The sequence below is a fragment of the Melozone crissalis genome, unplaced genomic scaffold (genome assembly GCF_028551555.1).
Source record: "Melozone crissalis strain CALT ecotype California unplaced genomic scaffold, PUWL_Pcris_2 ptg000023l_1, whole genome shotgun sequence".
Lineage (NCBI taxonomy): Eukaryota > Metazoa > Chordata > Aves > Passeriformes > Passerellidae > Melozone > Melozone crissalis.
Window position 1 is genome coordinate 21,394,260 of NW_026535801.1, and position 24,273 is coordinate 21,418,532.

Here is a 24,273-nt window from a genome sequence, read left to right on the forward strand (position 1 = left end):
GGAATGAGAAACCACCAAAGGAACTGGAAGCACTATTTCAAACTCTTTCAATGTCAATATAAAAAGAAAAAAAAAAATCTGTTATGAAAAAGTGAATCTGCCCTTGTCACTGTGTGAGAGAAGTTTTGCTATTTGTGAATAGCAAAAGGTAACTGTGATTAAGGAAAGCAATTTTGTGCTTTTTGGCTCAGTATTTCTAAGTGGGCAAAGAGCCCATTAGACAGTGCTTCTCCTTGTCAGTCCCACAGTTTCTTCAATGGCTTAAGCTCAGGGAGTGTTAGTGCAGGCTGCTCCAGAAGTATCCCAGACCTCTACACGGGAACCAAATTTAAGCACAATTCTTCAGTTCAGCTTTCCCACTTCTGACTTATCCCAAGTTCTGAACATATTCAATTAAAAAAACCCAAAACCATCCACAGAAAAAAATCAAACTCCAAGTTCCCCAACTTAACCTCAGCCTTACTATTACTACCAGGAAACGTCTTTTAATGATTGTTACTACTGATTAATAGATTTGGATACTACAGTAGATGAAAGATGTATCATACAGCCAAAATACCCTAATCTGGAATGAAAATTTCTAAAAATAATTTAATATAAAATACAAAAAATCCCACAGATTCAAAACATTTAAGACTTTACTTCTTCCACATCACATCAGGTATTGGAGATGTGTCAACCTACTAGCTCCAGTTTTGAAAGCTAGACCTGAATCCCATTAGGACCAAACATGGCTCATAAATTTCAATGATCCTTATTCAGATTAAATCCTCTAAAGCCTGAACTACCAGAAAAGATAAAAATTAATTCCTTTAAGGGAGGACAGACAGAATATTTTTGAACTAACCTCCGGTCTGAGAAGTAATGGACAGCAGAACAGAATCACGCAACTATATAAAGGCAGTTGCTTCCTACAAATTTATGTTTCTTTCACTAGTAGAAGTGTTTTTAGAGTCCTCACAAAGTTTTGGCTGGTTCACCAGCTGTGAGGTTTCTTCCTGCAAAATCAAAAACCTGAAAACTTGGGGGTTTGATGAAGAATGTGTTTGAGGCACTTTACAGGCTTAAACAGAATGTGTCTGTTTGCTTTCAGCAGCAAGATCCACTTTTAGCAAAGGGTAAAGAGCCTGTACACAGGAAACACCCAAGAGCCCACAGAACCAACCTTGTCACCTGTTCATGGCATTAAACCTGCACAGGCCCTACCGTGTACAAGAGGATCCACAGAGAACAGCCCCAGGAGAATCAAGTTAGGAGAAGTGGGAGATGGCTTAGATTTATATTTTAACTTGCTATTCAAGTATCTATTAAGTCTTGATCAAAACAAAAGGGTAAAAAGAAAATTCATACAATTGAAGTAACACTGTATCTGAGAATCTACATTTTTTATTTCATCAAGAAGTGCCCCAAAACCTAAAGTACAACATTTTTAAATCTACAACACAAAAATAGAAAATATTCAAAATGCACAGGAACACAAGTCACCTTTAATGTGATTAAAACGTCACATGAGATTTTTTTTGCAGTTAAGTGGCAATTAAGGATGTGTTTTACAACACTGTATAGATATCTGCAAGTTTCCTGTACAAGAAGGATCCTCATGCTTGTGCAAGTCGTTCTAGGACTCTTCGGTAATCTGAAACAAGCTGTTGGAAGCTCTCTTCTAACTGCTCACGTTGCAAGTTTAGGTCTATTTGGTTCAACTGATTAGTCATCTCCTCTGGTCTTAGACACCTTCTCATCTTGGCAAGTTCTCTCTGTTTTTTCTAAGCAATCAAACAAACAGTAGTTTGAACACAGCCAGTAATTATCAAGAATATGGTATTTCATTATGGCGTTTCATCAAAATTTATTCTATTTCAGTATCTAGTTCTTTAAGATGTCCCTAATCCCAAGAGAAGCAGTAACCATGTTTGATTAGTACTACCTTTGTTCTGTTAAAGGCTCATAGTTTCTGTATTGCCAATGAACTAGTGAAGGGAGAAATGGCTTCAGATTGTGTTCCTAAACCAAACAGATTAGGTCTAACAGTACACCTACTACTGAAGATGGATGGCACAAAAAACTTGACTGTAGAAATCTGACCAGGATATTTAATCCTACATTAATTAAACTAGTGTCCCATTATGTGACTATTCAGCAAAAAAATTTCCCTATAACTGACTATCAGAAATTAATATTATGCCTCTGGTACACAGAAAAAGTTTCATAAACTCTTACAAATTATTCAAGTTACCAGGGACTAGCAGTAACAGCACTGAAAAGCAGTAAGATTATTTATAGGCATAAACATATTTGTACAGGAAGATAAGTTGTCCTTGCTCTGTCACATGTGATTTTTTTCATGTTTCTTAAAAACACCTCAAAATACTTTTATATTTTCTTTACCCAGATATACTTTTATATAGATGATGCCTATTTCTGAATTATTCAGTTCTTCATCTTCAGTCTTCTCTAGCTTTGTAAAAGCAGAACATCATTCAACACCTCATTAAAAAAATATTACGTATGCCTGGTGTCTTACCAATAAATCTTTGCAAAACCTATGGAATCAATGTATTAAAACAACAAAATTTCACCAAATTATTCTATTTCTAATACTCTCAAAATCAAAGCCCTTTTGTGCTCTAATTTTAAGCTTATATGTCAAAGGAGTATTTGTTTTCATTCTGTGATTGATGCTGAGAGTCAGGAGGGAGGAGTGGACACTACAGGGAACTGTAAATGAGTAAGACCAGAAAAACGTTTACTGTATCCCAAAGATTGCACAGATAGGCAAAGTTCAGTTCAGAAAAGGAGGTTCTGTACTTAAGTACTGATGAGGAATTCAAGCACATTTCTGGTCAATAATCAAGAAACCTTTCCTTGTTGAAAGGATGTGAAAAGCAGCATAGATGTTTAAATTTTTGATTCACATTAGCTCTGTGTAGTCAAAATGAGTAAGATACTCAAAACATATGATGAGCTGCCCAAATGAAAATTTGTATGAGTGAAATGAAAATAGTGTATGAGTACCTTCTGGCCCAGCTTCTCTTAGTAGAGCAACTAAAACTTTATTCTAGAATTAATTCAAAGTCTGCCTAATTAACAGGAGTGTCTGTTTAGATTATTTAGATTTAGATTAAACATTAGCTCTGAAAAAAGGGTGCCAGCTTTTAAATGCCCACTACATCTGATACTGTACCATCAGGCCATCTTTAAGTTCCAGATTCCTGCTAAAAAGCAAACTCTCTTTGCATGTTTCAGATAATCAGTTGTTTCAATATCCATTTCCCCCCTCCAAATATACTACAAGCATATCTAGGTACACAAGATTTTGAAAACTGCCATCAGTAACATTTTACCTGGGCAGCTTCAAGAGGATTCTTTGGGATAAAGTTGTTGGGCTGGCAGAAAAGTATATTCAAATAGCAAACAAAGTATCACAATTAAAAACCCAGCGCAGCAGTGGTATTTACTTCCAAGAGGGATGACATGAAGAACAAAGACATGATCAAGGAGATATGTCTACCAGCACAATCTACTAATAAAATGCAGTTTGTCAGAAATGGAGAAGTCAATGAAACTGACATTTTACAGTGAAGCTGCTCATCCTTTAAACTACATTGGAGTGATGCCCTGTTATTGAATATACCAAACATTTTCTTTCCTGTATTAGTGTTACTTATACAGAGAGCAACAGACCCTGCTGCATCAGTCATCCCAAGCCAGTCATGCCACATGCAGAAAGGTCTCAGTATGTTTAGCAACCATCTCCTTGCTAATATAATGACTTCCAGGGGAATAGATGTATTACATGTTTTTCCCCTGAGCTGTCTGCATATAGTTTTTTTCACTGCTACTGTTAGCCAGGAAATAATTCTAAGATGAATACCATTTTTATTAAACTAAGGTAGTATCAACTTAGAATTATTCTACATCTGTACAGCACTGTTCAAATGAAGCTATCAAGCAGTTTATGTGATAAAATGACACCAATATTAGTATATGCAGTAATATTCCTGATTACATGTTTATAAAGTTTGGTTCCCCCCTCAAAACCACCCTCTCTATACTAAAAGTTAGTTTCATTAAATTTCTGAAAACTTTTTGGAAATGGCAGTGTGACTAAATTTATTGGAAATTGTTTAAAATGAATGTATGAGTAAGCTATTTACTAGGTAGAACTACTATAAACAAGATGACTATTTCAGAACATGAAATTTAAAATCTGGGGAAAAAGGAGTTGGTTGCTTTAAGGATTCTTTTGAATCCCCACTGACATAACAAAAAAACTAAAAATGCAATGTTCTAAAGTAGCAATATTGCATATTTAGCGATACAAAATCCATTCATTATCCATGCACTTATTGTGTGCAAAGACTGAAGTGGAAACACCTGCTAGAAGCACTAGCATTGAAGCTGCTTATGAAATTTTGGATTTTGCCTACAGGACCTCAGCAATGAGTGAGTGAATTGAAACCATGTAATTGTCATGAAAAACAGTTGCTGAAAAATCGCCTATTTGTAGTGGACACCGAGTGAAATTTAGCACATGAGACAAGACACTGGTGAAAGACAGTGTGTTTTGATTAAGGTTCTGGCACTCAGCATGACATGAAGTTATCACTAGATCAGATAAAAATTTAATAATTCAATCCTGGCCTCTCATTTCTACTAACAGCCCCTGTAAGCCCAATGTGACTACAAGCAAAGTTTTGCTATTTGGTATAACAAGGTAAATGCTGCTTTAGAAAGGTTTTCAAGCTAATCAAGGTAGTCCTTGTGCTCTGTGTACCTTTATATGTAGGATTTTGGTTTGCTTGGCAAGTACTTAATTGACAGTAGCTAACATACTAGTTACAGCAATAAACCTAGATTTATTTGTGGACTTTTTGACTCTTGATTTAAACACTGATGCCTTGCACAACTAAGATATAATTTTTAAAATCCATATCTCAAAGGTTCAGTTTATGCAACACAGACCAACCACACTGAAAATCCAGGATGCATAAATAATAGGAATGAAGAAAATTACTCGGTATTATGTTTAGTAATTGCTTGAATTTTACTACTGGTATTTTATTTTCCATCTGCATGGAGCTAGTCCTATGTTGATGTGACATAATTACTTCTAGCAAGCTGCCTTCTTGAGACCTAGCAAACAGTTAGAACAGGAATCTAAACTATACCTAGTCTGCAGTGTAAACTTCACCTCTCTTCAAATTTCTGGCCTGTCTATTTAAGGTATGTTTTTAACCTCTTCAAGAAATTGACCATTTCCCCCCATTAAACCTACCTGGGCATAATGCCACCTGGAACTAGATAGCATAGGCTTAACAGTAACCTCCTGCTGGAACTGGGCAGGAAACGTCAGGAACCAAACACAGGATCTTCAGTGCTGCTACGTACAAATGTCCTCTGCATCTGTATATATGTCAGCTGAACACTGCATAACTAATAGTAGTTGATTGGCAACATAATTGACATCAACTACATTTATGGAAATTAAAGCAAAATCAAGTATAATTAGCCTTGAAATAAATATTAAATGATATTAAAGTCATATACACCTTATAGGGCCCAATCAGTCTTCTTTTAACATCCAAGCGATAGCTTCTGGACTGTTCTGCATCGCCCATGTTTGTTGCACGCAACCGGAGAATTTCATAAACTCGTCTTGTGTGTTGCTAATGAACAGAAAGGAGAATAAAAACCACATCTGAATAAAGAGGTCACTCAACAGAACTCCAAGTGCAGAAATACTAAAATATTAGAGTAATTCTTTATCTTCTTAGAAGACAGGGGCAAGGATAAATCCATCTTATCTAGTGAATTCAGTGAATAAACATTTTTCTTTTTACTCGAAAACAATTTCCTTCCATGCACCCAGGGTCTGATCTCTCAAGTGTTGCACCAGCCATAGAGGTGCTTCAAGGACTTGCTGTAAGTGAAGAGCAGAAAGCCCAGAAGCCAGATCCAAACACACTTCTAAGAACAAGGATTGGAACTAGAGTAATGTGAAGCAATACCAAGCAGTATCCACTTTGCTGATTTTAACAATCCACATATATCTACTGCCCTTCACAAGGCCCCCTGAAAGTTATAAATATGAAAATGAAACAACAATATTTAAACTTTTCTGTTTACTGGGGAAGAAATTTAATTAGTAAATGGAAAAACTGAATGCTTTTGCTATCAGGATCAGAAAGTATGACAACTGGGGAGAAAATTACATTGCTACCATATTAGTTTTAACTTGCATTTAAGACCAAGTATTTGTTTCTTGGTCTTAAAATACAGAAGGCTGCAGATGTAGTTTCCTTCTATAAGCTACACCATTTTTATGAACACATCTGAACATGGCTTCACACTGCCCATCCCTCAAGGTTTAAAGTCTTCAGTACATCACACTCAAATATATTTTCAATTAAGCAGCTTTGCTATTTCACTACCATACTCAAAAATGAGTTTAATAACTCAAGATTACCACCAAATTTAATTGTTCAATTTAACTCTTTAGTTCTCCAAGTGTCTAGAGTTGCATTAGTAAGTTGTTTGCCACTTTAGCATTCTGCATTCCCAAAGCAACCCTTACTTGCACACTCTTGAAAGAAATCAAAACCATGTCAAATTCTATTACAATACAATTTGTAGGTAAAAAAGGCATTTACCAAAAACCATGAGCCATGTATCTCCTGATTCATCCTTAACAAGTGTCAAAAATAAGCGAGAGTGTAAATTCCATGTCTCTCTCTAAGTTTAAAGGGTATTGTACTAGTTTGATAAGAATATGTCCAACTACAACTGTACTGATTTAATACCTTATTTATTTTCAACTTTTGTTGAGCTTCCGTCACCATTTCTTGACTGAAACCTTGCATTAACTTTACTGGGGAAAAGCAAACCAGATCTTGACAGAGCTTTACAAGAACAAAGTCTCTAAGCTTCACATAGTTCTCAGAAGGATCTTCAGCTAGAAAGAATAAAAAAAGCTGATCAGCATTATTTGTTTCCTCACCTCTGGTATGTAATTACAAAGAACTATGGAAAACAAAAGCAGATGCAGTATCCATCAGTATATAAACAACTGTGCTTAGCTGTTATCAAAGGTTTTGATGTTTGCCAGTAGACAAACAGGTCACATTATGGGAAACTTCTAATATTTTGTGTATGCAGTGCTGTACATTTTGTACGTATGTATTGTGAAATTGACTTGTTGAAACCCATTTAACTCCTTGGCAAAAGACTAGCCGATAAATCTTTTATCTTGTATCTTTCACCTATTCTATATTTGACAGTGGTAGAACTACTAAAAGTCAAACAAAAGGGAAAATGTGGGAAAAGATTAGTGAAAATATCCTATTGTATACAAGTGAATTAGTTGAAGATATGTATTGAGCAGGATTAGTCTTTGTTAGCAGGAAAGGCAGGAAAAGGTACAAGAAGCCAAAGAAGATTCTCCAAAATAAACTCTATAAACTCTTACTGTCTGTGAAATTTCAAGGCTGAAAGGAGCTAAGCAAAATCTGATCATGATTTCAAGTTACTTCTATTTTACTTAACAAGAGAGCATAGCTATCAAAACTGTTGCTATAGAAAAACCCACTGAAATGGAGTAGCCACAGTTAAGATCAACATGAGCACATATGCAACTATTTAATGCAAAACAAAAATATGTACAACATTTTGAATATATTTTTTCCTTGCTTCAGACAAGCTCACTACAAACAAGTAGCAGGGCCATGCTTCCCCTTCAACACTCATTTTTCTGGGAGCTAACATTGTGGAGTTTATTGCTAACATCCCAGCTTACATCCCATATGCATTTTCCTTTAGTTTTAACACTGTAAATAGTTAAAACTTGCAGTTTTAGGATGATCAAAAGCAAAATAAAGATATCAAGAAGGACTGGGATAGAAGCTTTTGCCACATAGTGTATATGGCACAGCACAGCTAATAATTTATTTTTCTGGGTTGGGTTAAAAGGTACTGTGTATGAGTGGCCTAGTCTTGTATGGCAAGCCTTATAGCACTTATTCTGCAAAAGAGATTGCAGAAGTGCACTAAAGTAAATTGATTAATTCTTTTGCACTCAGAGTTGTTAAAAGAAGAATGAGGCAGTTTCTGTCCAGTAAGCACTAACAGCATACATTCTGCTTGTGTCAGGATGACAAGGTATAAGCAGATATTTGCTGCAAATATGAAGCTCAAAAGTAGTTTTAATTAATAAATCATTAGCTTTTTCAAAGAAATTAATTAGATCTTCATTTCCTCTTTACAGAAAAGTTAAAGGCTTAATTTCACAATTTTAAGTGATATGTAACTAAATATCTTGGCCATATTAACATAGTCCAAGTCTAATGTCCCCCTCAAAAAGGACAATAAATACTTCTCTAAGAGTCTTAACTTGCATAATTTGAGTGCCACATAGAATACTGCAAGCCTTCTCGGGCCTCATTCCACAAAAAAATGGACCAATGTTTTAGTCCACTTTTACTGTTTTCTACAACCCTGCACTTAAGGCACTGAGCCATGAACATGCCATAGGATTTATGTAGTAGCAAATTAAGACTGCCCATCCTCAGTTATAAAAGCTACATAAAGGTTTGTACTATAAAAAGGAAAAATGAATTATGCATATGAGTTCATGTTGCATGAACTAAGTTATACAGTCTGAGGTTCCCACAAACTGCATTGAAATTGAGGTGGATTATTTTGTTACGATGATCTGGCAACAACGCATTTTGAAAGCAAGTGGTGTATTGGGTTTTAATGAGAACGGAGAGTTAGTTATAACCAAGATGAGACTACATTAGAATTGAATGGCAAACATCTGTTTGAACTGCATTTCTTCCTATACTAGACTTGAAATCACAGGACTGGTGTCATGCCTGTGGCAATTTTCAATGTTCGTTTTGTTATGCACATGGATCTTTATCTGCCACTTCCACAGTCCTCTGTTTTCAGGTATTTGTGCACACACATCTAATATCATGGATACCTTCAGCCAGCAGTATGTGCTCCTAGACCACAAGTTCTCTATAAACTCTTACTGTCTGTGAAATTTCAGCAGGCACACTGCTATTAAATATGCTATTTTTAGTTAGGTGTGTTGTGTCTCCCCTCAAATTTGAGTTTTGGCTAATAGGGTTAAGTTGAACAAGGAATTTGACCAAGCTTGATCTCTTGGCAAACTCAGCTGTGTATCTCACAATGAAATAGTTAATTAGCTGGTAATCCATTCACACTAGGGATTGAATTTTCCTGGTGTGCTGTTCTCAGAGTTAAGAAGCTACACCATATACACTTCTGTAAAGCACTTCTGAACTGAGCAGAAGCTAAATGTTCAAAAGGCTTGAAATTCACACAAATGAACATAGAAGTTAGCTTGTGGGCTAACAACCTGTAAAGCTCCTTATTAAAAATGTAACACAAACCTGTTATATCAAGTACTGTAGGAGAAGACATATAGTATCTGTGAACTGTTTCAAGCAGCTGAGCACCATGGCCTTCTCCTTGGAATGGCGGCAAGATCAGCATCTGGCTGCAGACAAAGGAATGCATTTCCAGTTCAAATGCAAGCATTTGAAAACATAATGCCAAGTCTTAAAAACAAAATGGTATTTCATTTTAGATTAAGGTATGTGTAATCTTCATGTTAAAACGTGATTTTTAACAGAATCTTAAAACTGTTAAATATTCAAAACTTGTTTGAGATTCCCTCCGCTCCAAGAGGGGAACAATGAAAAAAAATCAGTGCATAGACGGCTAATAATGGGGATTTTTTTAAACAAATCAACACTATTATAAACAAGTATTGGGAACTTCAGCAGTTCCCTCTTCTGAAATAAAAGGCAAGGCACGAGTTACACCGCCAATTACCTTACACGTGGCCGGGTTTTGTCTGGGTACACATAGTAATTATAGACTGTCATGTAGCCTACGGTCGCAAAGAGCGTAGCTCCATCCTTATTATACTTCTCAAATCTGCAGATAAAACAGAAAGCCAAGCAGGTCAATTACAGTTGCGCTCCCATGCAGTGTCCATTTTCTTTTCCATTCTCCAACTGAATTTTCAGTGTCAGCAAGCTACTCTGTGAGGGCCCAATGGGTACACCTGCTATGTTCTGAATGTACAATTCACTTAATTGGTGTGCAGCAACTTGGATAAATCAGACCTCTTTACAGCACTTCAGTGCACTTGCCTATTATAAAGATGAATAGGTGGCAAGTAAAAGAAAACACAGGCAAAGCTCATTTTACTGTTTAAGCCTACATTCAGGGCTCTAACGGACAACAGCATTTAATTCAGCTCTATTCTCAAGCTTTCCCAAAGCATAATGGAGGAAAACTCAAGCCTCATAAACAATGTTTTTTCTTTCCTGGGAAAAATATCATTATACTGCTCCAATAATTGGCCAGCCACAATTAAAATGCAGGCTTTGTGGAGGTAATAAGGTCCACTGTTGCTTTAGAACTGTACTTACACTAGAAAGTAGTTCCATCTTTCATCATCTACATCAATAAAGCTAGCAGTTTCAATAAACCACATCAAGAACGTCTGAAGCCTTTCATGATATTCTCGAAAGCCTGGACATGTCATGTCAGCCTAGGGAAAAAGCCAGGAGAAGTCAGGTGAAACCTATCACAGATGCAAGAGGAAAAACTATGCAAAACCTAATTAAATTCTCTAATACAAAAAAGCATGTTAATGATTAACAAACAGATAAAATGACAGTATTTATACACTCCAGTTCAGTCACTACAGAAGGTGCATCTCTGCAAAATAAAATTGAATTGAGTTGCTCAAAAGCAGAAGTTTAAGTTAATTTTTCATACCTTGTATATCTGATATATTATATCTTCACCAGCTTCCTCATTATGGATAGAATATGTGTGTAACAGCATTCCAAAGGGCTTGAAGTTGACCTCCTTCTCCAGCAGAGACACAAAGTCATCTGTGTTTGTGCAAAAACCAGGCGGAATGATTTCTCTAATTTTACTTTCCACATCATCTGCCTGGAGATTTCAAAAAGGGGAAGGATCAGTGAAAATTTAGAAAAAGACAGCATTGATGTCACTGTTGTGTTTAAGAAATGAATATATGAGACACACTATATCTACCAGTAATTAAAAAAACAAAAAGGAAAGAGAAAAAAGAAAAAGTAAGCATTCTCGCTGTTCATTAGTGATCTTCCAACAAGTAAAGGAGCCACACTCATGAGATCAGAAATGTGACAATCCAGCCTTTTTAAGCATCAAAAAGTTCTTGGTTACAGCCTAAGTTCATAAACATTTTTATGCTTAGAGATTGTTATATTTGTTCAAGCTTGACTGAGAGTGTTGGTAGCTATTCTGTAAGTGCAGCACGTTCAAAAGCCAAGACTTTCTAGACAGCAATTCCCCAAGACTATGCTATACTGCACAGCCTTGCAGAACTCAGGCTCCCAAACAAGCAGCTTACAAGAGGTATTAGGTGATGCAGAACTAAGGAGAGAGAAAGGGACAAAGACCAAAAACGGTAGCTCCCAAATAGGGAAGTGACAGCAAGCACACTCTGGCATTCTTATGGCCCCCTGCTTGAAATGCCTGTCTATAGAATCAGCTGCAAAACAGTACAAACTCAGACAACCACATCCTATGTTCTAATAAAAGAAAGTTTTGAAAACAAAGTTTGACATAAAATAGTACAACTTATGAATACTGTCAGCAAATCTGACCTTAGTCTAACATACTGTGGAAGACAAAATATTCTGACACCAAAATTTAATTCAGAGATTACTCTTTTCAGATAGCCAAAGTTAGAGACTATCAGCTGAGCAGACTTCATAATCCTTTTCAGACCCCCAAAAGACCACTTGATTGAATACATTTACTACTTCTTTTTGACCATGAATATTTGATGAAGCTTCACAATAACGTATTACTGCTTCTCACCAGGCAATAAAACTTAATGAATTGGTCTCAACTTAACAAAACCATACTCCTCAATACAACCCCTAAAAGCCTGACATTACATTCAACAAAATGAGCTTACATTCAATTCAAACTTTGCTCTGGACAATGAACCCAGGTTTTTACTTAATGGAGTTTGCCGTGAGTTCAGCTGTAATGTTTGTATTGTATCTATTTCCACAAGGGCGGACACAAGAACACTTTGTGTTAACTTACTAAGCAGCTCTTTCACACCGTTTACATGCATGATGGGTATTAGTTCCAAACCAAGACTCTTGCTACTTAGCATTCAAAACAGGGAAATTAAGATGCTTAGAACAAAATACACTACAAAAGGCTAATACAACATGCTACTAATTCCTGTCCTTTCAACCATGGGCCCTTAAGCAGAAGCAATGCACCTGCAAATGAATAGCACTTTATAATTCAGTTACATTTTTAGTGTAGAGAAAGATAGACTTAGTTCAGTACAAACAAGTTTTATTCTTAATGGTTTGGTACTACTAACATTTATATTTGGAGAGAGAGCTATTAAGCAGTTAAAATACAACTCTACAGTATCTGGTGTAAGAACTCGGTAAAAATGCGTACAGCCTTTACCTTCATTTCATTCTCAAAACAAAGATAATTTGTTGGTGCCTTCACTATTCTTCATAAACCAGTATTAGCTAAAATATGTTTTCTTTACACTTGCTGATTTAAGGGGCATTACAGAAAACCAGCCACTTCTTCTGAATCAATGAATTACATTAAAAACATTTATATGGAACACAATTTAGAAATGCCTTTTTAAAAATTGTGCAAATGCACTTTTTACACAGCTCTTATGTCTACATTAATGACAGAGTTGTAAGAAATCACAACTAAGAATCTGTATCAATTTGCATTTTATATAGCTGAATAGGCACGCAAAAATAATGTAGAATTAAAACAGTATTTCCAAGCAACAGTACAATAACTCATGGACAGTACAATGACTTATGGACAGCAACTAAAAAGGGTGAACATACAGTAGGAAGTACTATATACATAATGTTTAATTACTTCTGCTTCCCCTTACACTTCTAAGTTTCTTCATTAGAGGAAGCCAAACTGTGACCTGCACAAGAGTAAGGTAGCACATCTAGAGAAGTCTTGGTTTCAATACAGCAGAAAGAATTAAAATATGCCAGAGGCTTAGCAAATAAAGCACTGGATGATACTTCTTGATTCTATATGACTACAACATATTTTCACCTATTGCCTCCTAAAAATTTTCTCTCCTTGGAGTGAGGTCTGACACAAGAAAATACAGTCTTCAATTACTTTCAGGGTTAACAGGATCTCTCCTTTTTACCAAGCAAATCCCAGAATCCTCAGTTTGAGCAGTGGCAGAAGTTTAAGCCATGCAATTTTCAGTTAATACGACATGAAGTACTGGAATCTCAATAGATCAACAACATAAAAATAATTTATTTCATTAAAACCTGTATTTTTAAATGGAAACATTCATTACTTAGTAGGTCCCTTTCAAACACTTCTCTCTGAGGAGCCCATAATCCAAGGAGCTACCAGAATGTGTTTACTGCCTTCCCCTGTGCATTTCTTTGATATTGGTGAAAAGTTAATTTTTTTTTAATCAGAGCAAGACACTTGTATCTTAGAAACTGGAATGGATGCACACAAATTTCTCTTCAGAAAAACAATCCTTGTGACTACTACAGCAATGTTTAACATAGGCAAAGCAACTTACAATGAACCATGCAAAAACCTGCATTAAGCAGCCAAGAGTTGTTAAGCTTATGGTTCATGGAATAATTTAAATTAACAATAGAAACATATTTGACAGTTGAATTTCTTGAAAAATTGTATGCACATACTTTAGAGGGAAGAAACTGAGTGACCGGCAGTATTATGTTACTAAAGCACCAAATACTGAAACAATACTTTTTCATGAACTTTTGTATAAAGCAAATGCAGACACTAGATGCAAAGCGAGATACAGAGTTTAGTGAAGCACTTTACCCCTATCCCATCATAAAATGCAGAAAAAAGGAAGATACTGGGACAGCTGCATATCTCAAAGCAGCAAGCAATTCAGAGGTCATTGCTATTAATATTTACACTAGAAGAAAACAGAATAACTGTTTCTCTTCAGTTATTTGAAAGAATTAATGCCACTCAAGGGATAAATTTTGTCTACTTTCATTAAATGAAGTGCCAGCTTCTGTTCATAACATGATCATACTTTGCTGAGGCGTCCCCAATAACATAATTTCTTTAAAGATGGATCTAAACCATGTTAAGGTGCATAAATACGACTGGACTTCTGCCTTTTGACATTTCCAGATTGTATCACGAATGTTGAAAAAGATCTTGGAGAAAAAAAAATAGTGGTATTGGGATGAATATTTGTCAGTCCCCAGCAGGGATAGCAGCAGCTGCTTTAGCAATAAGGAAACCAAACTCAATATTACAGAATAAAACCACCTGCTGCTGAATGAGCTTGTATGGGTGTTTGGGGGTACAAAATCCTCAGCCGTGAATAACTTTGTAGAGCACTAATACCAACTTGCTTAGAACCAGTTATGGTAAAGGCAGAACTGCTGTCCTTTCCTAAACACCATCTATTCACAGCACAGGATTATCTGTCATGTGTGGCACACAGTCTGCATCTTACTATAATTATCATCAAGGAGGAGAGATCAGCAAATAGTTAACTTAGAAACATAAATGTAAATATGCATTCAAATCAACATTCTGCTGTAACGACAGCTTATGTTTTAACCTCTGCAAATGCGTTATCTTAGGGTGGATAAACGGATGGCAAATATAATGCAGAAGAAGATTGACTACAGCCATGTATTTTTTCCTACATATGTTTAGATACAGCAATATAAGCAGCTTATTTCACTGGACAGTACTAATAACACTAAGGGAAGCACAGGGTAAGCAACCACATTCTTCCCCTTCAGTCAAGGCATGTAAATGCTCTGGAAGGCAAACACAAGTGCTGCTCAAAAAGATCTTTTTTGTCCCCATCTGAGTCCTTAAAGCAATTGGAGGAATAATTCAGTATAGGAAACAGGCCTTGAAAAAAAGCAACCATTTTGATCAATCAAAAACTGCAGTGAGCATAGGGCAATACAGACCTTGTTTAGACCTCCAGAGAAGTAAACTGAGTTTGCCATTCGTACAGAAAACAGATGAAGTAAAAAGGTGCTATGGTGCAGATTCCTGTTCTATTTTGACATTATATAACTGAAACAGTGGATTTTAATATGTTTACTATACAGCCAACAGCCTTTCCTTTTCTTCCTTATTTCCAAAATATCCTTAAGATTGAAGAGCATGAGCTTTCACTCCTAAGACATGTTGCTCTAGCCTCCAAAGTATTTCAGACATGTCCAGGAACTTAGCCTGTTGAACAGAGTATATTCTAACACACCTTCAAAACAAGTAACTGCAAATGTTTAAAATAATTTTAATGAAGTCATTCCAACGTATTTGTCCTTTTACAGTAGGCCTTTCCTTGAATTTATTTAAATAAACTCCAACAAATTTGAAAGTAGTAATTTAAATGCAGTTTAAACAAAGCTATTCTACAAGTATTTTATAAATTCAGAAAATCTGCACAAAAAAGAAGAAACAACCAAACAAAAACCCTGCAGGTCACCATATTACCACATTCCTTTAAGAAAGATGTAAAGCATACATGATACACATACAGAAGTTTATAATCACTTTACTGCCCTACTTGTTCTCCATGTTTAGAGACACAGTCAAGCACACTATCTCATGAAGTTGTTACAGAAACCTCCTTCTCACTGATTCTCTCCATCATTAGCCTCACCAATACTAGTCCTCCTCCTGGTCACAGTGAATATGAAAATACAGACTTACCAAGTTGAGGTTTCTTGTGTGGAACTGGCTTTGGCACCAGAACCTCACATCTGACTGTTCTGTTTGACACAATTTTGATTGTACTGTTGTCAGGGAATGGGAAATGAAGTTCAAAGCTTTTAATTAGCTTAACAAACAGAAGCTTTGTTTCCTTCCTTTTAATTTAACCCATGTCTAGACGGGAAATTATTAAACCTAGAACCGAAGTAAACCTTCTCAATGTTATGTTAAAGACAGAAGCAGAGCTGCCCTTACCTCCACACAGTCAAACTTCTCATTTACCCTTGACGTGTATTCAATGCGGAAGAGCGTAGACAGGTTTCCAGCAATGTAATACAGCAGGATCTTGAGGCCCTTGTAGCCAAAAGCAACTTCACTGAGAAAGAAAATAACAACCAGGAACTCGGTACAAAACAAAACATTCACACCACAGTGGCTTCATTACACCTGACATTCACATAAACTTTCCTGGCAAGGTAAAGCAACCTTCCTAATTGGAAAAGGGAATCAAACTGGATGTGTGCTATAGGACAGAGATAATGCCTTACACTGCTGCTATTATTCCCCTCCTCTAGTGGAAATATTCTGAGCTCAGTAAGGCAGTGCCTGTGTCCTTATTGTGACAGCTCAGGAGAGAATACATGAAACAGCTCACACTGTGTTTATGCTTTTTCAACAGCTTTAACTCATTAACAGTTATTTACATTAATTGATTGCTGAGATTTATTAAAAATTACTTTGCAGTGCAGTATAATGTTTTGGGAGTAAACTACTTTAATCTATAATGTACAAAGCACAGATAACCAGGTGTAGCAATTTGTGGAGTTTTTAGTTAACAGTCTCTTTTTAGTTATCCAATGTAACCAGAAATTAGTATATGCAAAAAGAAATATAGAATACAAAAGCTTTTTTTACAGTTTGAAAACATGAGCTGCCTGAACACAAACTCTATACTCTTATGAAGAATAGAAAACTTCTTTTCTGAAAAAAGTTATGTTCACAAAGAAACAGGCCATTTTTTAAAAATTAAAGCATAGCTAAAATGTTTTTGTACTGGGATTTTTCTTTTATGGTAGTACATTTATAATTTAAAATGTGAAATGTATGTGTCAGAAGAAGAATTTGCTTGTTAGCTAAACTAACAGATCAGAAAGTTCTCTGATTACTAAAATTATAATTACTGTCCATGATAGCTGCAGTAGACACCTATAAGTGTAACTAATTTATTACATTTAATACAGGTAGATCATTCTAACTGGAGTACTTAGTACTTTCCTTTTAAAAGGAAACTGAAATTAAGAAACACAACTACTTAAAGAGGTCCACAGAAACATGCAGGTGGATTCTCCGTAGGTTTGTTTGGGTTTTTTGGTTTAATTGTTTTGTTTCTGGTTGTGGTTTTTTCTTTTTTATCTATGACCAGATTGTTGAATGAAAATACTCTACTGAAAACAATGAATGACACTTCAGCACTAATTAATTCAGCATACTCAAAATAAAACAAACAATACTTTTCTACCTACACTTCAGGAAATAGTTTGATGCCAGCATTCTTCTGGAGAATCCAGCTGCTCATGGCCTGAACAGGTGTACTCCTCACTGTCTGGATGGCCATGCCCAGGGAGTGGTGGGGAATGGAGTGAAACGCACCAGACAGGCGCTCTCCTGTGGTGCTCCCCAAGTCAGACTGCAGTCAACACCAGGCTGGGCAGGACTGCTGATCTGCTGGACTTGGGGCACAACAAGTGACAGACGTGGGGAAGAGCAGCTGGAAAAGGAGCTGGGGGTGCTGGCTGACAATGGACTGGACATGAGTGAGTCAGCATGTGCCCAGGTGGCCACAAAGGCCAGTGGCACCCTGGCCTCTATCAGCAAAGGCAGCAGCAGCACCAGGCCAGCACTTCTTATCTTGCGCTCAGTATTAGCAAAACATTTTTGGCTTTTAGTGATTTGGAAACAAATTTGCCCTTTGGGACCTATTAGTTTAAATCTGGAAACTTTAACTTACTCATCTCCAAACACTTGATGGCTGTACTCTGGATTAAATGTTGTGTTTTCATCCTCCAAATCCTCAGGAAAGCGAACTGAGGAAATAAAAAGAACAGAGCATGACCAAGTCATCACCTTTCCTTTGTTTATCCACAGAAGCCCTGCTAGCTGTTCATGCACCATTCCACTAGAGTCAGATAACTAATTAAGAAACTATGTGAGAGTGGCATACAAATGAAATCAGGGCATCCTGTACAATTTAGGTGCATGTTACTTGATCTGTGAGTATCAAATCAGTAATTAGACTAGAACTAAGAAAGTGACATAGATGAATACATGTATATATTTCATAGGAAGATACTGGAATACTTCAGTATCACTTGTACAATATTAAAAAGTGGCATTACCTAGCTTCAGCTGAATTGCCTCATTTGTATTACATTTGTATTCAGCCAGCTTCTTCTCTGTAGCAGTAAGTCCTGAAAAAAAAAGTTAAAGAGGATAAAGAGATCTATTTCATACACTCTTCTGGAACTAGAAAACATACAAGTATCTCTTTTTAGTTCCTGAGAATTAAAGTCATTACTATAAAAACATTAAGTATTTTAAGTTACTACAAATTTTCACATGTGTTATTATAACATGTTATACTGAATAAGAATTCAGTATTACATATTATAAGTAATACGTGTCAGGACATTTAATATGTTTGCATTAAGTCATTTTCACAAACTGCTGTTAATGAACTGCAGTGGCACGTACACCACTAGCAATTATTAAGCCAGCACTATTATTCCAGAAAGGATGAGGAAGAAAAATACAAATAAACTGTATTTAATCTGATTTCCAAAGCCTAATCTAGGCCAGAAGACACGTTTCACCTCAGCTATGTTGCAAATGCTTCACAAACATAGCCCCCTTCATTTCAGAAGTACCATAAGAAAAGTTCTACATCTTACTTCCGGCAGCAAACTTTAAGTAGGAATACTTTCGGGTTTTTAACTCGCTGCCCATCGCCGGCCAACTCGCGGCCAAGGACACGCAGAGGTTTAACACTACAGACCGTGGGGCCATAAGCCGGAGACGCGCAGGAGCGGGGCCATGGGAACCGGGCGGCAGAGGCAGCCGGGCTTCCCTCCCTCACAGCTACTCCCCGTCCGCCCGCGCTCCGCCTTCCCCCGCATCCGCCGGCCCCGAGCTCAGGCACTGCTGCCCCGCGCCCCGGTCACGGCGCTACCGCCGGGCCCCCCTGCCCTCCCGGCGAGGCTGCCACAGCCCCGAGCGCCGGGCCGGGACTCACCCGCCATGGCCGAGCCCCGCGCGCAGCGAATCAACCCGCGCGCCCGCCCGGCGGAAATGAGCGTGCGCGTACACGCGCTTCCGCTTCCGCCCGCCCAAACCCGGCGGGGAGCCAATGGCTGCCCCGCGCGGCGCGCGCAGCCCGCGCGCATGCTCAGCTCTGCCTCGAGCCTCGCGCTGGCTCGCGTGGCCGGCCCCGCCCCGTCCCCCCTAGACCGCGGGCCGGCCGGCGCGCGTGCGCAGTGGTGCTCGCGCTTCTCTCACGTGCGGCGGCTCGGCGTCGCTGCCCCGGTGCCGGCGGCCGCGCCCGCATGGAGCGCTCCCCGGGCGCGACAGCCGCCTGCGAGGGGCCGCCCCCGCTCCTTCCTCACGCACACACCTCGCTGCTCATTGCTGCAGCTCCGCTTTGGCCGAGCAAACAACCGGAACTTTGTCATTAGCAAAAAACTAAAACGCTCAATACTGAACCGCTTGCTGCAGCTACGGCGGGAAGGAGCTTGGGGATTTCTGCCCTTTTCCTTCAAAGGCCTGGCTTTGATGCACTTTGGTACTTGCTGTGCTGGATTGGCTTGGGGTAGAATTACTTTCCCCAGTGGCTTGTGTGGGGGTAGTGAGTTTGATCTTTGAGGGTCTCTTCCAACTCAGCTTATTCTGTGATTCTGTGATTTGTGCTGAACACAGCGTGGATAACACAGAGATGTTTTTGTTATTGCTGAGCAGGGCTTTCACAGAGCCAAGGCATTTGCTGCTTTTTGTACTGCCGTGCTGGTAAGGATATTGGGGCTGAATGAAAGATTGGGAAGAGACACAGCTGGGACAGGTGTCCCCAAGTGACAAAGGGATATTTTTAACCAGATGGAATCACGTTCAGTATATAAAGTGAGGAGAAGAAGGAAGAAGGGAGGGGATATTTAGGGTGATGATGTTTGTCTTCCCGGGTAACTACAGGTAATGAAGCCCTGCGCTCGTGCAGATGGCTGAACACCTTCCTACCCATGGGAAGCAGTGAATTAATTCCTTCTTTTGCTTTGCTTGTATGCGTGGCTTTTGCTTTTCCTATTAAACTGTTTGTATCTCAACCCATGAGTTTTCTACTTTTTACCCTTCCAATTCTCTCACCAGTCCTGCTGGTGGGGGAACAGGGTGACTGTGTGGGTCTTGCCTGCTGGCTAGGGTTAAACCATGACACTTGCAGCTAGCATGTATATATATGGATTTGTTGAACAAGATGCTTGGGTGGTCAGATGCTTATCAAATAGGCAGATTTCTAGCAAAACTGTTCCTGCTGTCAGCTGGGACATAGGTATATATGTAGTATATGAACTCTAAGTTATATGCAGAAAGTTTTTGTTGACATGTAACTAAAAGAAGTTGTTTACCAGAGAAAAGTTGTTTTAAACTTAAGTCATTGTTTCATGACCACCATTATAAGCTACCAGTTCCAGTATTGTATTTTAATATCTCACTGTATTTTTTGAGGATTACCAGAATCTGCCCTTTTCGTGTTTTCCAGTGACATCTAATAAAGGACACTTTGTTGGGCCCTTGAAATAGCACAGCAAGACAAAATACGCAGTATTATTTAAGTCAGGTTTTATAAGCACTGTGATTCAACTGCTGGAATAAAGTATAAACCATCCCTTTCTTAAGGCTTTGGCCTGCCTGCCTTTCATTTTGAAGTATAAAGCATATATGTACTCTGCTGATAAAGGCTTATAAGACCCTGTCAGAAGTTGCTGAGTTCCAGCTAGATTTTGGGCCTCAGGTTCTATGTACGAAATACGGACCTACAGCCGATTTGCAGCCAAGCTGCCAGAATTTCAGGCTGTGAACAGTTTCGGCACTTGAAACAACAGGTACACTCACCTCTGCTGAGCCTCAGGGGCACGGCTGCATCTCTTGTGCCACAAATGAGACTGAGCAGCATTTAAAGCGGCTCCGTTTGCACTGTGGAGGTGCCTCCAGCACCCCGCCGGGGACCCACACCGTGCGGCCGCCGCCTGGGCACCCGGCGGGGCGGGACAGTACAGGGCGGGGCAGGGCAGGGCAGGGCGCTCGCCCACAGCGCTGCGCTGAGGCGGCGGCTGCTGCGGCGGCGCGGCGGGCGGCGGGCGGCGGGCTGGCTCCTCCTCCTCGGCGGGCGCAGCATGGCGGTCAAGGTGACTCTCCCGCTCCGCCGCTGGTGGCAGGAGGAGCCGGGCGGATCCCGCGCGCGGCCGGGGGCAGGCGGGCGGCGGGAGGAGGCCGCCGCTGAAGCGGGATTGCCGCGGGGGCCGGGGGACGGCGCCGCGGGGGCGGCGATGGCGGGGCGGCCCCAGAGGAGCGGCAGCGCAGCCCGCGCTGCCTCCGCCTGCCGAAGTGCCCCGAGGGGCGCGGGCCGGGGTCCCCGGGGCGGTGGTGGCGGTGGTGCTCGTTCTGTGGGGCCGGGGCGCCGCCCCGCTCGCGGGCAGCCCGGCGCTGGGAGCTGTCACCGGCGCGGAGCCCGGTGCCGTCCCGCGGCAGCGCGGGCATGGCTCAGCCTGGGCCTGTGGGTCTGACAGGGACCCCGGGTTGCCGCCTGTGGCCGGCGCGGCCGGTTTATCTGCGCTCTGACAGCAGCCCGGCTAAGCGAAGCATTTATTTACTTGTGTTTACAGGTGCATTCGACCAAAAGAGCAGATCCTGCTGAACTACGAAATATTTTTTTGCAGGTAAGAAGATCTAATGTTGTTTGAGTGTCAGACTTCGGTGTTTTGCCATTTCATGGTTTGCCGTGGCATCAAACTCGTGTCGTGCTGGTGGGACACTTAGAAGTTCACTTTGCGGGCTTAGTGTGTTGAGGGGGGTGTCAGGCATTGAGGAGAAACTGCTGCTGGCACAAAGTGTGATACCATTTCCAAATTATAATACTAAATAAATTCCTGAACTATTTTCTAATTTGCTTCAGAGCAAATAATTATAAAGAAGTACTGGGTTTTTTTTTTTAAATACACCTTTGCAGAATCCAAAACAATTCCTCTTCCATGACTGTATGCTTTGTCCTTGGGGTTTATATGTGTTCGTACAAATGGTTGGACCACTAGCAATGTTTTTAGAACTTAAAATTGATTTCTCAAGATTTATATATTTTGTAATATTATCCCTTGCAGGGCCTTAGAATTAGCACAAATAAATAATAGTATGAAAGTTTCTCCACTCTCTTAGTTTCAGTAAACCATGATCAGAAAGGAAAATCCAGTCAATCCTAAAACTTTTTTGAGAAGGTTTGAATCAGTCATATGGAATAATAAAAAGAACAAGAACTGTCTTTTAGGTCCATGATAGGACTACCAATATTTCAAAAGTACTAAAATATGTTTTTTCCTCCTAATGTTAAGTGTTACACAGTATATTCATTAAGCTTTTCTCTATTAAAAAATGTAGGAGTATAAAATTAGAGTTAATACTGTAAATAATAAAGTCTATTATTTAACTATTTATATATATCTTCTGGTTCCACTATACTATCTAGCAATTTCTATATATGATAAGGAGAGAGAGCTTTTTGCCTGAGAGAGGAGTTATATCCCAGCCATAATTTTGGTGGCCTTTTCTTCTGCATACTGGATTACACTGTGACATTGCTGGAGTGCAAACACTTAGAATGCTGGCATCAAACTGTGGAAGCTCAACATTTAGTTTCTAGTAAAAGATACTCCAACACAGGCTCATTTTTGATTGGCATGGCATTTAACTTTTGTAGATAAAGATTACACTAGAGTATGTTAAAAAAACTAGCAACAAAAAATATATATTAATAGAGTATAAAAATGTGATTCTAGAACATCTTTTTCCAACTTTTCGCAAAATGCTTTTGCACATTTGAATGAAGAAAAGTGAAATGAGGTGTCAAAACATTATTCAGTTGTAAATGTGCAGTCTTTATGATTCTTGACATCCAGTCACTAGAAGTTCTTGCTTCTGGAAATAAGCAGTTGAAGTTCTTGATAGTGGTCATACAGACAACAGCAGAGAGGAAGAACGTTGTACCACTGGCTGTTGAAATTTTCTTCCTGACAGTACATGTTTTATTGACCTAAAAAGCAGACAGTATGCTTAAAAAATGGCTTTTTGCTCTTCCCCATGTCTGTGTTGTTTTCTTCAAAGAAACATGCAAATGAAGTTGTGGATTGTTTGATGGTCTGAGGAATGAAAAATATGAAGCACTCCTCCCTATCTTTGAGTATCTGAGATTTTGCAGTAAAAAAGAAGCTTAGAAAAAAGAGTTTGTATTTCTTCTGCATTGTTGAGTTTGAAATTGTGGGCTTCTTTGATGCTTAGAAATCGAACTTAGTTGCAGGCTTTAAAATAAAAGAGAATAATTCTTTTCAAGACTAAGTTGTGGAAGGTCTTGTTATGAAATATTGCAAGTGTTTAGGGGTCAGACACGTTGTGCTCCTTGCTGGAAGTGCTGGGCTCTTCTGTGAACTTCAGCTAAAGGTCGTGCATTCCTTCCTAAATTTGGCTTCCTTTGGAAATGGTTAGAAGGGAAGATGTGAGCTCTAGGCCTCATCACCATCCACCTTAATCATAGAGAGTCTGATTAAATTTCCTTCTGCTCATGCATGTCTTCTAATGTGGTATGTGCCCTCTGCCGTGCAGTTTACCTTGTACCTTTCTCTTCAGAACTTCTGGAGTGTGCTGTCTGCCTCTTCTAACTGTTTTAAGCGATTAAAAAGATGAAGGTTGATTTGCATTTAAAAGATTTGTCATTTCTCTTAATCCTGTAACTATGAAATGCAGACATTGAAATTTCATGTCTGTGCACCATCAAATAAGTCACCTCTTAGGTGTTTGCTAGCCAAAGACTTCAGTAACAACTGTAAAAGAAGAAATTTGCTAACAGATTATCACAGAAGGATAAAAGAATTGGGTGAAGAAACAGTTATCAGATTTCTTCGCGAACCTTCCTTATTTTTCTTAAACAAGTCAGCCTTTGTAAAATATTGTTGAATTATTCCCTGCCTGTTGAATTCAAGTGTAACCTGTTCAAGCAATGTGGAGAAGGAAACAAAAGAAAAATTTCCAAAACATTGTTTCTGAAAGTGTGGTGCTGCATAACACCAGCTTGTAAACTAGAGTAGGGGGTTTGTATGTTTGTCTTATGTGAGGATGTTTTAAAAGCACTTCATCAAGTGCTTACCTGAG

General features: G+C 38.9%; 2 protein-coding genes across 3 annotated transcripts in view; one reads left to right on the forward strand and one right to left on the reverse strand.

Moving 5' to 3' along the window:
• Positions 1-514: 514 nt before the first annotated feature.
• HAT1 (histone acetyltransferase 1) lies at positions 515-19,149 on the reverse strand. Of its 2 annotated transcripts, XM_054278361.1 has the most exons (11): positions 19,109-19,149; positions 18,216-18,287; positions 17,828-17,903; positions 16,075-16,195; positions 10,822-11,001; positions 10,470-10,591; positions 9,865-9,969; positions 9,420-9,526; positions 6,804-6,955; positions 5,553-5,669; positions 516-1,766 (listed from the first exon to the last, which is right to left on the reverse strand). In XM_054278361.1, exons 1-11 carry the CDS (start codon positions 19,113-19,115, stop codon positions 1,599-1,601), a joined length of 1,227 nt encoding a protein of 408 aa, XP_054134336.1. In that variant the 5' UTR covers positions 19,116-19,149; the 3' UTR covers positions 516-1,598. The 2 variants fall into 2 exon arrangements, with proteins under 2 accessions (XP_054134337.1, XP_054134336.1); XM_054278362.1 differs by lacking the exon at positions 19,109-19,149 and having other exon boundaries at positions 515-1,766; positions 16,075-16,190.
• Positions 19,150-21,228: 2,079 nt separating this feature from the next.
• SLC25A12 (solute carrier family 25 member 12) overlaps positions 21,229-24,273 on the forward strand; it is a 45,147-nt gene continuing 42,102 nt past the window's right edge. The window contains exons 1-2 of the mRNA XM_054278035.1: positions 21,229-21,266; positions 21,744-21,797. Of these exons, the coding sequence (XP_054134010.1) occupies positions 21,255-21,266; positions 21,744-21,797 (66 nt within the window). The 5' untranslated portion in view covers positions 21,229-21,254. The remainder of the gene's footprint in view (positions 21,267-21,743; positions 21,798-24,273) is intronic.

What these genes read in the sequence shown, in the direction of transcription:
- HAT1 (XM_054278361.1), bottom strand. An exon ending in AGATGGAACTACTTTCTAGT is followed by an intron (nt 9,970 to 10,469) that starts GTAAGTACAGTT and finishes TTTTATCTGCAG; the next exon opens with ATTTGAGAAGTATAATAAGG. An exon ending in AAAACCCGGCCACGTGTAAG is followed by an intron (nt 9,527 to 9,864) that starts GTAATTGGCGGT and finishes CTTTGTCTGCAG; the next exon opens with CCAGATGCTGATCTTGCCGC.